At 33.7% G+C, this 15,234-nt stretch overlaps 1 protein-coding gene across 5 annotated transcripts; it reads left to right on the top strand.

Moving 5' to 3' along the window:
- The first annotated feature begins 6,801 nt into the window (after positions 1 to 6,801).
- On the top strand, positions 6,802 to 14,987 carry LOC133823959 (DNA-binding protein RHL1). 5 transcript variants are annotated; one of them, XM_062256815.1, is made up of 13 exons: positions 6,802 to 7,245; positions 7,338 to 7,448; positions 8,316 to 8,402; positions 8,493 to 8,698; positions 9,436 to 9,555; positions 9,712 to 9,940; positions 10,594 to 10,633; positions 10,733 to 10,797; positions 10,958 to 11,006; positions 11,560 to 11,591; positions 13,214 to 13,261; positions 13,949 to 14,030; positions 14,658 to 14,987. In XM_062256815.1, the coding sequence occupies exons 1-12, from the start codon at positions 6,922 to 6,924 to the stop codon at positions 13,982 to 13,984; spliced, it is 1,347 nt and encodes a 448-aa protein (XP_062112799.1). In that variant the 5' UTR covers positions 6,802 to 6,921; the 3' UTR covers positions 13,985 to 14,030; positions 14,658 to 14,987. The 5 variants fall into 5 exon arrangements, with proteins under 5 accessions (XP_062112799.1, XP_062112800.1, XP_062112798.1 ...); XM_062256816.1 differs by lacking the exon at positions 14,658 to 14,987 and having other exon boundaries at positions 10,597 to 10,633; positions 13,949 to 14,274; XM_062256814.1 differs by lacking the exon at positions 14,658 to 14,987 and having other exon boundaries at positions 13,949 to 14,274.
- Positions 14,988 to 15,234: the final 247 nt, after the last annotated feature.

The following is a 15,234-nucleotide window of genomic DNA, read 5'->3' as shown; positions in this document are numbered from 1 at the left end:
CAGATAGGCATACTTCAACAAGACAAGCATGCATACATATTAATCATAATATATCATCAAGAAATCGCAAATATAGTAACAACCATACTCCTTAACGGGGCCAAGCCCTAGCTACACAAACCATGCGATCAGTCATGTAACACTTAATCAGGTACAGACTATTCAAGTATGTTTAATCAACAAACAAAACGATAACTTAAACATAATAATTCTTAGGGGCCCAAGCCTTATTCATAACTATTATTAATAGTCGGGTTAAACCCTAATCACATATATCACGTATTGGGTGCAATTTTCTTACCTCAGGTCCGAGTATAGCATAATATAAGAACGACCCTCAAGCATGATCTCGGTTCTGAGCCCCCTAGCAATAACCTAGTCACAACCAATCCCAAATCCTAACCTGAGCCTTCAATTCCTTTGTTTCCAGCCAAAATTTTCTTAACTTCTCAAGAATAAACTTAGAACATCTAAAGGAGAAAGAGAGAGGGACAAAGTCAGTTGAGTAAGTGAGGTGTTTGAGTGTTTTCTTTCCTTAAGGCTTAAGCGACTTAAGCTAATCTCGAGGCTCGGGGTACCAAAAACGTCCCCAAGGGCAAAATGATCAAAATCCCCAGTAGTCCCTCCTAATCTCACTAACTCCAAATATATCTTCAATTATTCATCCCCATTAATCGATAACCCGGTACTATGCTAAATACCTAAAATACCCTTTGGCTCGCCACGAGTCGGGTATTGGGTCCCGTTGTGAGTTTCCCGATAACTTGCTCCCTAGGATCGTCTCGTGCCGAGTAACTCAAATAAACCCATATAATAATGTGGTCTCTCCCATATATGCACATATATACAATTATGCCCATAACATGCTAAATTACTCATCTAATAAGAAATTGACCCACATGCATATTTAATACTCCTAAACATACATATCTAGTTACATTATCATATAACTTACATAATCATACACAAATATATCATATAAATATATAATTTCACATATTGTCATCCTGACCCCCTAATCAAGGCCCTAAGCATTATTAGGTAATTTGGGACGTTACACTGTTTAAGGAAGTATACTTTATTAATTAGCAATAAAGTGGGCAAGGTCTTAGATATTGATTTTAATGGTAACGACTTACCATATTGGGAAAAATACTTTTTGCATCAAATTTGAATTAAATATAGATGCTTATCTTTTTCCAAGTTTTTATTTCCAAAGGGAAAATGGTAATCAATGTTGGGTGCAACTCAAGTATGAAAAACTTGGGAAACTTTACTTTAAATGAGGAAGATTGGAACATAAAATCTCTCATTGTCACCAAACTCTCCCTTCCTTAGTGGAATCTCTTCGCAATGTATATGTTATACCCAATTTCGGTATAGCCATGTAGCGGCCCGTGTAGCTAATGTTGTGTCAATACAAGTAGTGAAGTGGCAAGACATCGAAATCACCATTGCTCACCTGGAAAGTGACCCTCACCATTCCCTCAACACTTAGGCAAAAAAGAGCTTCATCAACAAGAGTCTACCTCTTCAGTTGCACGAGTCCATCGGGCCTCTGTTGTGTAGGCCTTGTCACCATTCACAATAGGCCATCGCCAATCACAAGGATAGGGGGCTCCTTGCCGATCCCTCATCGTCGATGGCTCTTGCTAGTCACTAGTGGCCCTCAGTACTCGTTGGTGGTCCTCGCCACTTGAGCCTTCCTCCACACCAAAATATGCTTCCAACCTTTTCATGCAAAGGACACGCTGGATTGACATATTTGGAGGGACAAAAACCTGCCTTTCATTCGAATGTTTGAAAAATTGGCTGGATCGGGAAATAACTTTTCACCGTCAGCTTTTCCCATCTCCACGGCTATATATACTACAAATCAAAATGTAAAAGGGGTTGGGTCATTAAGTCAGTAACTGCTCATCTTCAAGAGAGCTCTCACTCTCCATTCTTGTAACAACCTCAATAACAGAATCAAACATTCTTGCGGGTTCAAAGTGTTGGATTTTATGCCATTAATAAAACCATATTTCTTATGTAACACATTATTATTATCAATAAAAGAAGTATAAATCATTTTGTTTATTCAATCGCATTGTTCGCTTGTTTTATTACATGTTTATTCAATTAATACAAACATTCATAAAATCTTGAACATATGGATAGTTACAACTATAGTGATTAGGTTACAGTGGATTATAGTTGTAATTATATGTTCAAAAGAACGAGTCCTAAGATTAAATCAGTGCATTGGATTTTCACTGATTATGAAATCTACGATATGATCTACTTACACATTCGGTGTGTGATGTCTTGTCCAAGACATTGACCAAGTCGATATGATCGAATGTATTTGGTTACATCAGACTAGGACTGATATTGATTATTGATTGATAAATAAGTATCGTTGTTATCGAATTTAATCAATGTCACAACGTTGACCATAGGTTAAGTCGATCTTATTTCTGAGTGATCATATTCTGCTAATTATATTATTTAAATCTTTTGACTTGTTCGTTACTAGCTTACCATATGGTCTAGCCCATACTTACATCTTGGAGAATTAGTAATGTAATTGAGTGAGAGTATTATTCATAGATATGAAATCTATAGTTTTTGTATGAGAAGTGAAAAGATGATTTCCTTAATTGCTTTGTTCAAAAGGTTAAATGATTGAGATCTCATTTCTGTGATTAAGTTCACGGAAATATCATTTATAAGGAACTTAGTGGGTGTTATGGATAAAATACTGATGAGGGGTAAAACAGTAATTTTCACCCAGCTCGTTAGTAAGTCATCGATAGAGGATTGACTGACTATAATAGTTATAACAATGGATATCATATTTATGGTTTGAAAAATATGTTCTATGAACTCAAGAGTTCAATTCCAAGTCTATAGTGGAGTCACGAGGAATTAATAAAATAGTGAAATTATTCGTAAATAAATTCACGGTAACTTATTGGAGCTTGATTTTATAGATCCATGGTCCCTGCATCATCTTTGAGTAAATCATTAAGAATGTCTCAATTAATTGATTTAATTATCAATTAGGATTTTTTAAAGTTGACTAGGTCAATTTTGGAAAATTTATAAAGATATGAGATTTATGGGGTGTTTATTTTGAGTAGTTGAGTTGCCTTAGAAAGTGTAGAGGGACTTAGGATAGATGTAATATTAAACTCTTGTGTACAAAATGGTTCACTTTACCCTTAAAATACATGTGAGCCCACACAAATTATTAACTTTATCCCCTTAAAATTTTAACCAAACATAGGAAGGGTTTTAAATTCCCATTCCCACTTTTACTTTACCCCATACCAAATATCCCCTTAGAGAATAAAAGAGAATCTTTGGGTAAATTTATTAATATTCATAAATTGGTATCAATATAAATAAATAAAATTAAATAAAGTTTCAAATTATAATTATTTAATTTGAATAAGGATTTAATTAATTAATTAAAATAAATAATAAAAAGTTTTGAATTTAGACCCAATTGGAATTTAAATGCAAAACAAAGAGATTGGGCCCAAGTCCTTTTGTGGAAGCCCAATACTTTTATTTTTTGTTTATTATTTTTAATTAATTTAAATTTAAATTTAAATAAAAGCCCATTAAGTTACCTATATAAGAAATATGATATCTAAGGTTTCATAGGTCAGTCTCAGTTGATTCATTGGGTAAGTGAAAACCTAGACACTCTAATCATTTCTTAGTCACTATCTCTTCTTCTCTTCTAGATCTCTATCTCATGTGTTGAGAACTAGCCCACACCAGTTCTAGGTTGATCAAAGGCTTGGTGAGGAAGACTGTGTTGCTGACCTAGTTCAATCTCTTGATAATACTCTGCTATAGAAAGGAATAAAGGGTTAGAAAGATTGGAGGAATGAGTTGTTCCAGTTCCGCTGCGTATTCGTAAGTTTCTACATCTTTGGGTTTATGTTAATTTACGAATCTGATGTTCATATGTATGTCATGATATTCTATGTTTCTGTTATGTGTTTGGAAAATTAATAGGAAGCATGCATCTATAATTAAATTCCAAGATTCTACACAAAGTTTATCATAAATACAATTGACTAAAGTAGACATGGGTCATTTTTTGGGGGCCATATCACTATAAATTTGTGTCTCTTTTATTTATTTCTTTCTTTGGCTCATTATTCTCATAAAATATTCCACTTTGGATTTTACACACACAAACGAACTCTTCATTTATTAGTTGACGAGAAAAATAGTCAATAGTGTAACGTCCCGAAATTCCTAATAAGACTCAGTGCCTTGATTAGGGGGCCAAGAGCGCATTATTGGAATGTCATGTGGTTATATGTGAATTAATTGAATATTTATGCAATTATGTGAATTGCATGGGTTATATTATTATGTGACTTATTATGCATGTTTAGGTGTATTAAATGTGCGAAACATGTCCGTTTTTATTTAAATGGGCATAATTGTAATTTTGACCCCTTGATGGTCTAATTGTGATTATAGGATTGAGACCACTTTTTTTTTATGTGGATGTATTTGAGATATTCGGCAGAAGTCGGTCCTTTCAAGCAAGATATCGGTTTAGTCACAACGGAGATTTATACCTGGCTCGAGATGAGCCAAGGGGTATTTCGGTAATTCGGTGAGTTACCGAGACTCACTAGAGTATGAGTCGTATTTTGGGAAAAGTAGTGATTCCGGGTTTAGTAGAATTAAATAGGAATTATAAGTATAATGTGAGATGGGAGTGTAAATGATGATTTTGCCCTTGAGGGGCTTTGAGAGGATTTTAGGAGAGTGAGGGCATTGTGGTCATTTGGACCATGGGCTGCCTTAAGTTAGCTGAAGCTTATTAGCTTAGTTTAGAAAAAATAGAACTCTCACTTTCTCACGTTTCTCTCTCTCTCCTTAGGCTTTTAGATTTTGAAAGAGAATTTGAATTTTAAGGAGATTTGGGGCAAGTTGGAAGCTGCTAAAGTTAGGAGTACCATCTAGGGATTCAAATTCTTGCAAAGGTAACTCAATTATCTGAGTTTAGTTTTTGGTTTTCTATGCTTTTGAAGCTTTATTAGAATTCTAAGTTTAAGAGATTTTGCTTGATTTTTAAGATTGGTTTTGATGTTTCCGAGTTGCTAGGGCGATTATTATGGTTGAAAGTGATTAAAATCATGTGTTTGGGATGATTTTTGGGAAGTTGGCGATTCTTAAAATCGCTGGTTTTCTGGGTTCGCAGGGCCGTGTCGCGGCTCTGTTCTTGGAGCGCCGCAACCTTCATGAACTCAGAGAACATGGGTGTGCCTTGAACTGCCTTGGCGCTAGGCCGGTTGCGCTGCGACGCGTGTTCAGTGATTTTTGGGCTCGGGCTTGAGCGCGCGCGAACCTTAGTGGGGGGTGCCGCGGATCTAATTGGGGAAAAAAAATTAGAAAGTAGGTTTTGGGAGCTGGGAACCCAAACCCAAGGGCTCGGGAATGGTTCTACTACCCGGGTTAGTAGAATTCAGGGTTCGAGAGGCTAGGACTCGGTTCAGAAGCCTTTATTAGTTCGTTTTCTGATAGTTATTCCTTGTTATGGTTGTGACTAGGGTGAACCGTTAGGCTCGAGAGGAATGAACCGTACTCGGGGTCGTCATACGTTATTCACTCAGGACCTGAGGTAAGAAAATTGTTTCTGGTGTGTGTTTGGGGCTCGACTCGACTATAGAACATGGTTATAACCATGCTGAGAATGTTTTATTAAACATGTTGATTGCATTGTGCTTACCTGTGTTAAGTAATGACTGTTTATCTGTATGCTTGATTGAAAAGCTTGACTTATAAGTCGAGGGTTATCTATTATATCTGATTGAAATACTCGACTTATAAGTTGAGGGTTTACAAGGCTCGACTTATAAGTCGAGGGTTTAAAGGCTATACTTATGAGTCGATGGCGGCAATAGCGTGTTGAACGTCGGCCGAAGTGGTTAAGCAAACCCGGAAGCATGATATACACATGAACGTCCCTATGGTCGCCTGAAATAATAAGTGTCAGTACGCATGTCCAACCCTAAGGCTGGTTATATAGAGAATTGGGCAATGGGCCCTGGCGTGACTTTTTAGTCACTTACCTGGATTGATTGCATGCACGCGTATGATTAATACTGCTAGGCATGCTAATCATGATTCTGTGATCTAATGATTTAGTGCTTATGAGCATGATTATGTTTTCTTGCTGAGCATTGACTCACGGGTGCTAAATGGTGCAGATAAAGGAAAAGAAAAGCTGGACCAGCCATGAGTTGGAGAGCTTCAGGGGCAGGGTATACATATGCGGCCTCCTTGACCGCCACAGTCGAGGGTATGAGTTGGAACTAGGGTTGGACCTTGATTTTGCCATTTAGGTCAGCTTTTTTGGTTTTCATTTTGAGTTGTAACAATTTTAAACTCAGTTGGGATCCCAAGTATTGAACTCAAACTCTTTTAATGAAATTGTTGTTTTTTGATCGAAATTTTTAGTACCTAAACATGTGGTTAATTTAAATTATAAGTTTTAAGTCCAAATGACTTTTTTAGCAAATTAAATACTATTTAATTATACATTATAATAGTTTTGGATTAGGAGGAGGTTACAAATAGTATCGAAATACATGTACAAACCTTGGCTTAAAGCCCAACTTAATTTCAAAGATTTTTGAAGGAGAAGAGTTTCACACCATTCCGTTGAAGGATCTTTTGTTTCCTTTAAAGTTTAGAAGTTAATAAAAAAGAAAAATAGATAAAATACTATCAAAATAACTCTCTTTATATTTTCTCTAAAAAAAACTACTTTTATTTTTAATTTTCAGCTTGCCAAAGTAGTACTATAGGGGAGAGTTGGTGTTCCCGCCTTCATCCCAACCCACACCCAAGTCTCCTGAAATCAATCTACTGCAGCTAAGGTTTCCATCGGTAATAATGGCGGGACCAGCGAAGAAGAAGAAGAAGGTCGCAGAAGCTGCTGCAGAGGCCAACCCGGAGACCACAGAGCGGAAGAGGCTTCAAAATTTCGCCTTCTCCAACAACATGCTCTCCGATATTCCTGCTAAGCCCAACTCACTTCTTTCCCCTTCAAAAATGCTCATCAAGCACCACGGTAGAGATATCGTCAAGAAATCTCAGCGGAAGAACAGATTCCTCTTCTCCTTCCCTGGTCTTCTCGCTCCGATCGGTGGTGGAAAGATTGGCGAGCTCAAGGATTTGGGCTCTAAGAACCCTATTCTCTACATCGATTTCCCTCAGGTTTCTTCTTTTTTCTTTTACCGAGAAAGTGCTGGAATTTTTTTTATTAATTTTTTTCGGTACTTTGTGGGTGACATCTTTGATTATTTCAGGGTCGAATGAAGTTGTTTGGGACTATTGTTTATCCAAAGAATAGGTATTTGACTGTGCAATTCCCCAGAGGTGGAAAGAATGTCATGTGTGAAGATTACTTTGATAATATGGTTTGTGCCTTTACTTTTCTTTTGTGTTACTATGTTATATTCATTCATATTTGGTGGTCATTTTGAAGTGTTTTCTAAAACAATTTTATGAAAATGCCTGTTTTTCACTTTCTACTCTTACCATTTTTCTTAATAGTTTACATTCAATGCAAAATGATTTGGATATGTTTGCACATATACGGTTCCTATATGTGTTGGTTTTTTGATGATCATTAACTTTTGCAATTCTAAGGGTAAAGATCGAACACCCACTAGTAAAAACGAGCTTATAAAGTGTAAATTTATTGTTTAGAGCCGAACTTAAAAAATGAAAATGTTACATGTTATTTCGTAAAGGCTCTAGGCTATGTTTGGATCTTTTTCTGAATTTTATAAAATTGTACTACATTTAAGTTTTAATGTATCTAGAAAAAGAATTCTCAATTTTTTTGAAATCGTTTTTTTCTTTCCTAATTATGATACAAATAAAGAGTTAAGAAATAGTTTTTATGTATTGTGTAAACGAAAATGTATGTTCATCTATTTCTTGTCCTTCTTGAAAATATGGTTTCCTTTGCGGGCTAAGTTTCTTACCTGACTCCACTGGCAAAGTTTCTTAAAAGGAATTCCCCTCATTGCTTTGACCAAAGTAAGATGAATTGTAAACTTACCCTGTCAATTTTTACGTTAGTGATTGGAGATAATATATTGGCTAGATAAGAAACATATGTTACTTATTCCCTCAACTTTTCTTATGTTCTGAATGGGTTACTTGACCCTTTTTTTTCACTTATTTTTTTACATTTTGTTTCCATATACGAGTGGACGTGACTCAAAACATGGCACTGGCCTTTAAGGTATATAACATATTTTATTTGGCGGTAGCAGATTGTATTTTCTGATGCATGGTGGATTGGGAGTCAAGCTGACAATCCAGAAGAAGGCCGACTTGATTTTCCCAAGGAATTGACTGATGTCAGTTATCCAACATACTAATATTTTGGGTGGTTAAAATTCATATCATTTGTTTATTGATGACCCATTCCTAGCACATATTGATTTCAGGGTCAACATGCTGAATATGACTTTAAAGGTGGTGCTGGTGGTGCAGCATGTGCTAATAAACAAGGAGGTCATAAAACTGGAATCACCAATAGAGAAGAAACCCCAGAACCTAGCACTGATGATGATTTATCAGAGGGTGAAAACAAAGATTTGATGAAATCAACTCCAGTTCGGCAGTCATCACGGACTGCTGGGAAAAGATTTAAGTACAATTCTTCTAGATTTACTTCACTCACTGCATTCTGATTAACTTAGTTCTTTAAGGCTATGATTAGCTGTTCGTAAAATAAATAATAGAACATTATCTATCATATTTTCATAGGGTTAATATTTTTCTTTTCTTCCTAGCCTTCCCCATAACATAAGACGTCAATGCTTAAAGCTCCACACTCTGTCCATTATTATTTCTTCAGCAAAATAAAAATTTAAAACAGTACGTGTATACATTTTTAGAAGGTTCAAGTAACTATCGGATATAGTTAAATTCTGTGTGGCAGTGTGGGTGGTAGACTATACTTTGCTGATTTTTAGTGTGCAGGCTGATATTTAATACATTTTTGGGGTGATTCCTTGTCTCTGGTATTTTATAATTCAAGTATTAGAACTTTGTTTTGTTTTCGTATAGATGTAATAATGTTGCATGTAGAATATCACCGGGCATGTTTCTTTTAGCAATATAATATTTCCAGATTGTTGTGTTGCTTTTGGGCATAATTACATGTACATCTCTTATTTATTAGGTTGGAATTAAATTGCTATCTCAATATATTTCTAGTGTGGTACCTTTGACAGGAGATTGATAAATAAGCAACCTTTTTTCTTCTTTCAAATAATCATCTTTTGATGTTATCACAAGCTAGTTTACTCTATTCGCTAAAAAAGTTCTGAAGTTTCATCTGCAATAACTTTTTTTTTTTTTTAATTTATACATATTTTCATTCAGGTTTACGGAAGCTTCTTCGGGAGATGATTCTATTGCAAGTGATGCAGATGCTGAAGAGCATGAAGAAGATAAAAAAGATGTAACACTGGATTCTACTACCCGAAATTATTCAAGTAGAAATATCCTATTATAAATGTCCTCAATTAGCGTACTTCAGAATTTCTTTTTCCTGATTAGGTAGTTTTGTTAAGCATTAAAATTTTGTTATTTTACCTTCAGTTACATTAGTCTGTGTTTTCATTTGTACTTCAATAATTTCCTTAACTTCTGGATACAGAAAGAAAATGTAGGTTCTGTAGTGTTTGACATTGACAGTGAGAATGAAGATGATGTGGAGAAAACTTCACCTCCAAGTCCAACACAAAATCAAGGGTCTGATCCATCAGGAACCAAGTCTAAAAAGCAGTCTTCTGTTTCCAGCAAGAAGAATAAATTCGGGGAGGAATCACACGGTCCTCTTGTTCAGGCCACTATATCTACATTGTTCAAGAGAGTGGAGGAAAAGGTTGCCTTCAAACTTTTTCTTGAGGAAAACTCATTAGGAGTTTGAGATCCAACAATTTTTTTTCCTTCTGATTCTTGCATCTTTGTTAATTAGGATATAAGTCCTGGTTACATTTTTTTGAGTTTGTGCAAATTCTTTACAAATTTGACAGCTTCAACTATTCTGTGAAAAAGTGTTTGTTTGTTTGTTAATCAAAATGTCCAAAATCTACTGTTATGCTCTACATTTTTGTTTATGAAACTGGTGGCTTAAAAGATTTTTTAGCATTTGAGAATAAGTGATAGTTTCCATTTTTCAAAGATGATTTACAAATCATTTCATGGCAACGGCATATAATTTTTGCACTTTTTGTTTCATGTACAGTTTGAACTTACACTGCCATGTTAAATCAGAACTAAGATATGGTCAACTTAAACCTGATACTGAAACTCTTATATCAGAAAAGTGGATATTAAATCACTGTAGAAGTCTGAACTTTGTTTCACATTCAATTAGGCACATTGAATGTTAAAATAATGTCCTTGCGTGCATTTGCTTTTAGTTCTTTTTAAATTTTGTTTTGAGTTTCTCAGTGTTCAACTGCATTTCTGGAATGGAAAAGGCACTCTAATATGAGATTCTATTACTGACAGAAATAATAATTCATTTTTCAGAAGACACCAAGAAATTCGAGGAAACTCTCGTCGCCAAATGGTAATGAAATTTCATTTTTTCTAGTTATCATCAGAATATTGAGACGGAAATTGCTTATCCAAAAGGAACTATTGAGATGAGAATATTCAGAAAAACAAGGTCTGATGTTTCCAGGTTCTGGCCAGAAGGCAAAGTGTGTTGATTCAAAAAGAAAGATCAGTCAGGTTAGGCTTTTTCTTGTCCTCCTCCCATCCCTTTACCTTTCCCATTTTAAAATTCATCATACCCAGTATTTACCTTTCACAGCAATGATGCCTTTGTGTAACTGGTTGAAGGATCTGCATGCGTCTAGGTTGTAGACTGAATTTGTATTGGTTGTTGCAGGATGAAGTACCTAAGAAAAAGGCAAAAGTGACCAACAACAAAAATGCAGGTTTGCTCTCTTTACTTCTCTGCCTCTCAAGTTTAGTGATGCTATTTTCTGAATATTACTTGTAACTTATCTTTCTTTAAAACTCATGATAGTGGACGCCTCATGTATTAGAATGCAATGAAATATGTTAGGATTTTGTTTTTAGTTTGTCATCCGTGTGACTAGGAACATGATAGTAAATTGTTAGGATTTTACATTATTAATTAGAGTTTATATTATGAGTTAGATTCCTTATAATATTAGTTTCATATTTTTGTGTAGCTCTCTCTCTGATCTCTCCAAATTCCTCTCTTTCTATTGTTCTTATCTATCTTCGTGTTCTCTCTTGGTTCTACATCATCATGTTTGTTCAATTTTGCACAAGTACTTTATTCTTTTGTAATATGTGTCCATATGCAACAAATCTACATGCTGAGGTTCTCTATTACAAAAGTTCTACATCATGAGTTTTTTCCTCATTATGTGATCTCACGGATTTATTTCACTCTTTCAAAGCTATGTACACAAATCTCTCTTTGAAAGATATTGTTTAAAGTTGACACCTTTTGTGCAGGTAAAGGCGTGGCAAAAAAAGAAGTGTCCAAGGTACAGCTGTTTTTCATTTCATATGTGTTTCTTTGTATTATGTACTGCTGTAGTTGATTTTGTTGCTCTTTTTGCTTCCTCTTATATTACATTTTAATTAATTCAATTTGCAATATTTTTGAAAGAGAAGAAAAGCTATTATCCTTAATATAGTTGTCATTGTCCATTTAAATGTGGTCTGGTGGTCAGCACTATCTTATTTTTATTTTTCTACCTCGTAAGTCAAAAGTTGAGAGACATTTTTTAATTTATATTTTAGGCTTATGAAGTGTGTTTATTCCTTAATAAATCTCCTGTAAAAAGAAGTTAGACCGTGAGAAATGGGCATCGGTCAAAAGTCTAAAACTCAAGCCTTTCTCTTAAAGCCTTAATCTTTCTAAGGTCATCAGAACTTTCTTCAGCAGTGTAAATTCAACCCAGGAAATGGACTTGAGATTGCATGAAAGGGCATTTTTGAAGTAAATAATTTCTCCGCCCTCAGTGGTTTGAAAACTTGTCAAAGTTGATCTAGATGCTTTTCCTTGGTCTCAAAACTTGAGTCATCACACTCACGAAGGAACTGGTGGCATTGCACAGATGAACTGCTTGTTCAATTCTTCCTGAGTTTTAAGCAGTCTTTTTAGTTCATTTTGAGTTGTAATCTTAATTTATTCAATATTAATACCCACTTCGCAAGTTTACCTCAGGAATATGATTACGTAACTAGGAAGGTTGGATAATTGTGATCTTGAGGTTAAATCTGTGCATGTTCAATGACTCATATTGGAGGCAACTTATCTCATTAGGTATGATATTCTCATTTAGTGATATGGATAAACAGTGGATGAGTAACCTAAGTTAGACTGAGAAGGTGATTACCTTCCTTGGCCACAAGATCATATACTAGATCAGTTTCACTGTCTTTATGCTTAAAAAACTTGTGGCAAATGATGAATCCCATTCTTAGGAGGATCTCTAGGTGAGAGCTTGGCTTCCCGGTTGACTTTAATGGTTCGCTTTGTTGGATTCAACAAAATTGTTTTGCTACCTGCCTGGCTAAAATGAATAGATATTATATTGTCCATATTTTCTTACATTATAATGATATAGTCAAGTTGTTCTTACAAGATAAGAGCAACATCAATCCATAAACACATCGCGGTATATATCTTTCTAGTTAGGTCAGTCAAGAACTCAATTTATTTGTCCTTTAACATGATATGACCTTTATTCCTGTGCTTTAAAAAATACAAAATATTTATTAATAAAAGCTATCCCTTTGAGGAGACATATTTCGTGTTTCTTAGATTAGAGCCCATGAAGCGGGCAAATCAGATACTTTTCTTATCAGTTGTGCAAAACTCAGGAAATATATATGGTATTTTCCATTATCTTATGATCCAGCTATATTTCTGATTTTTCAGATTTCTCATTTGACATTATGAGTTCGTACTGATGTAATTTGATATCATCTGGTTGTGCTTCATTACTTAAAGAATCAATTGATGGTTCATCCTTAAGCTTATGTCATATTGATATTTTCATTTTCAACTAAAATACCAGATATAGTTGGCATGGTACTAAATCAAGTTTAAGTTGAATAATGATGAATAAGTTGTTAATTTATTGTATAAATGACCCAGGTTGACGAGGACGAGGATGATATCGAAGAATTCTCAAGCGCTTCACAGGTAAATTTTGATATACTGCTGTTTTTTAACCATTCAACCATTTATGTGCATAAAGTTGTGTGATTATTTTAAAAAGACTGAGTGGTTAAAAAAATGTCACATTAGATCATCTCCAATGCAAGAAGTAAATTTTGTTTGAAATTTAACACAAAAAATGAGATAATGTTATATTTGGCCCAATATTTGCAATTGTGCTCCAATGCACAAGATGCAAATTAACACTAAAAAGTCAACAATTCATTTAATATTTATTGAGAACATACAAAAATTAATTTTTTATTATCCAAATTATGTGCTCTAAGAAATTTGTCATTAAAAAAATTAAATAAAAAATGATAAATAATTTGTCATTAATTGTCAATTACTCAATTATAATAATTAGTGTTAATATGCTAAATAAAAAAGTAGCATTGATGTACTAAATTTGACTTATGTTATATTTTATGCTAAATTTGACACAATTTTTAGCATATGCCAAATTTGATACACTTTTTGAAACACCGTTAGAATTATAATTTTTGTAAGATGTGCTAAATATAACAATGCACTAGTTTTTTGGCACTCTATTGGAGATCTCTTCTTGAGCTTAAATTTGATGTGTCCTAATTATTACTCATTTCATTGGGTTAAACATTTTTATAAATCATTTTTGTAATAAACAATGCACCGATAATTTATCTGGTATAGGATTCTGAAGAAAGTGATGAAGATTGGGCTGCCTGAAGGAAGATGATATTGATTGATGGCCGAAGAGATGTACAAATCAAAGGTGAAGATGAAATGATCTTAACTAGATAAAATTGCCACAAATGATAAAATAGTTTCTCCAATATTCCAATTTTCTTAATTAGCTTCAAAATTATCGAGTCTGCCATAACTGTAGCCATACTGTTATTTTCTTTTTATCATTATTATCTGTATTATTATTGTTCTTTAGTCGGATCCATGATCATCCAGTTTGGCTGTTGTGTATTCTGATATTCACTAATATAATAAAGAAAAATTTACAACTATTATTATATGTATATAATGTTTTTAGGATTTTTATTTTTACGGGATAATATGTTTGGTAGGATCAGTATACATTTGATATATGTTAATCATCAGATTTTGAAATTGTATTTAAAAAAGAAGAAAGAAATCGTATTTAAAATAAAAAATTTAAGGCTGAATTTTTGGAAAAAAAAAACTTTGTAAGACCATAGAAATGATAAAAAAAAATCCTTATAAAAAATTAGAGTTAGTAGACCCCTTGTGTTTTTTCTTCATAATATTTTATGTTTTAAACTTCAATATAGAGTCAATGAACATAACAAACTTCTAGTGCTAGTGATTGATCATGTTTGCACCTATTCTGCTTGTGTGCTTGATTAGTTAAAATGTGTTCATGATACAGCGGGAATAGGCATGAGATATGAGTTGGCTGTTGTACAAACTTGTGGGGGAAGAGGATGATGACTTTTATAGGAATACCATTACCTTGTTGGGTGTTTTTTTCTTATGAAGAAGTTGTGTACCATACCATACATTAGTTTGAAAAGAAAAATAAAAAGGAATAATGTTTGGCGTACAATTATTTTATATACTCAAAAAATGTAACATACATTTAAACTATTCAAATATATTAAGGTGAGACTGCTGTGTTGTGGTTTAAAATGCATAATGTAAACCAGCCTAACATTATTCATTTTTTAATGATTAATAAAGTAAATTATCTTCTAGCTTAGTCTTTTCTTCTCTACTTTTGTAACTAAGAGCATTTCCAGTAGATGTTTTATTCTGTTTTGGCTAAATTTTTATTTTTGCTTATAAGTAAAAGTTTAAGATAAGTAAAAATTGTGATTTATTTTTCTGTTAGGATAATTATTATATAAATAATTTTTTTAATATTTTTTTTCAAAGTGCTTGCATATTAATACAAAAAGATATTTTATGAGTAAATTAAGAATTATAAAAATCATTTTAATTTAGAA

The sequence above is a fragment of the Humulus lupulus genome, chromosome 3, assembly GCF_963169125.1.
Source record: "Humulus lupulus chromosome 3, drHumLupu1.1, whole genome shotgun sequence".
Lineage (NCBI taxonomy): Eukaryota > Viridiplantae > Streptophyta > Magnoliopsida > Rosales > Cannabaceae > Humulus > Humulus lupulus.
This window is presented reverse-complemented; position numbering and strand designations above follow the sequence as displayed.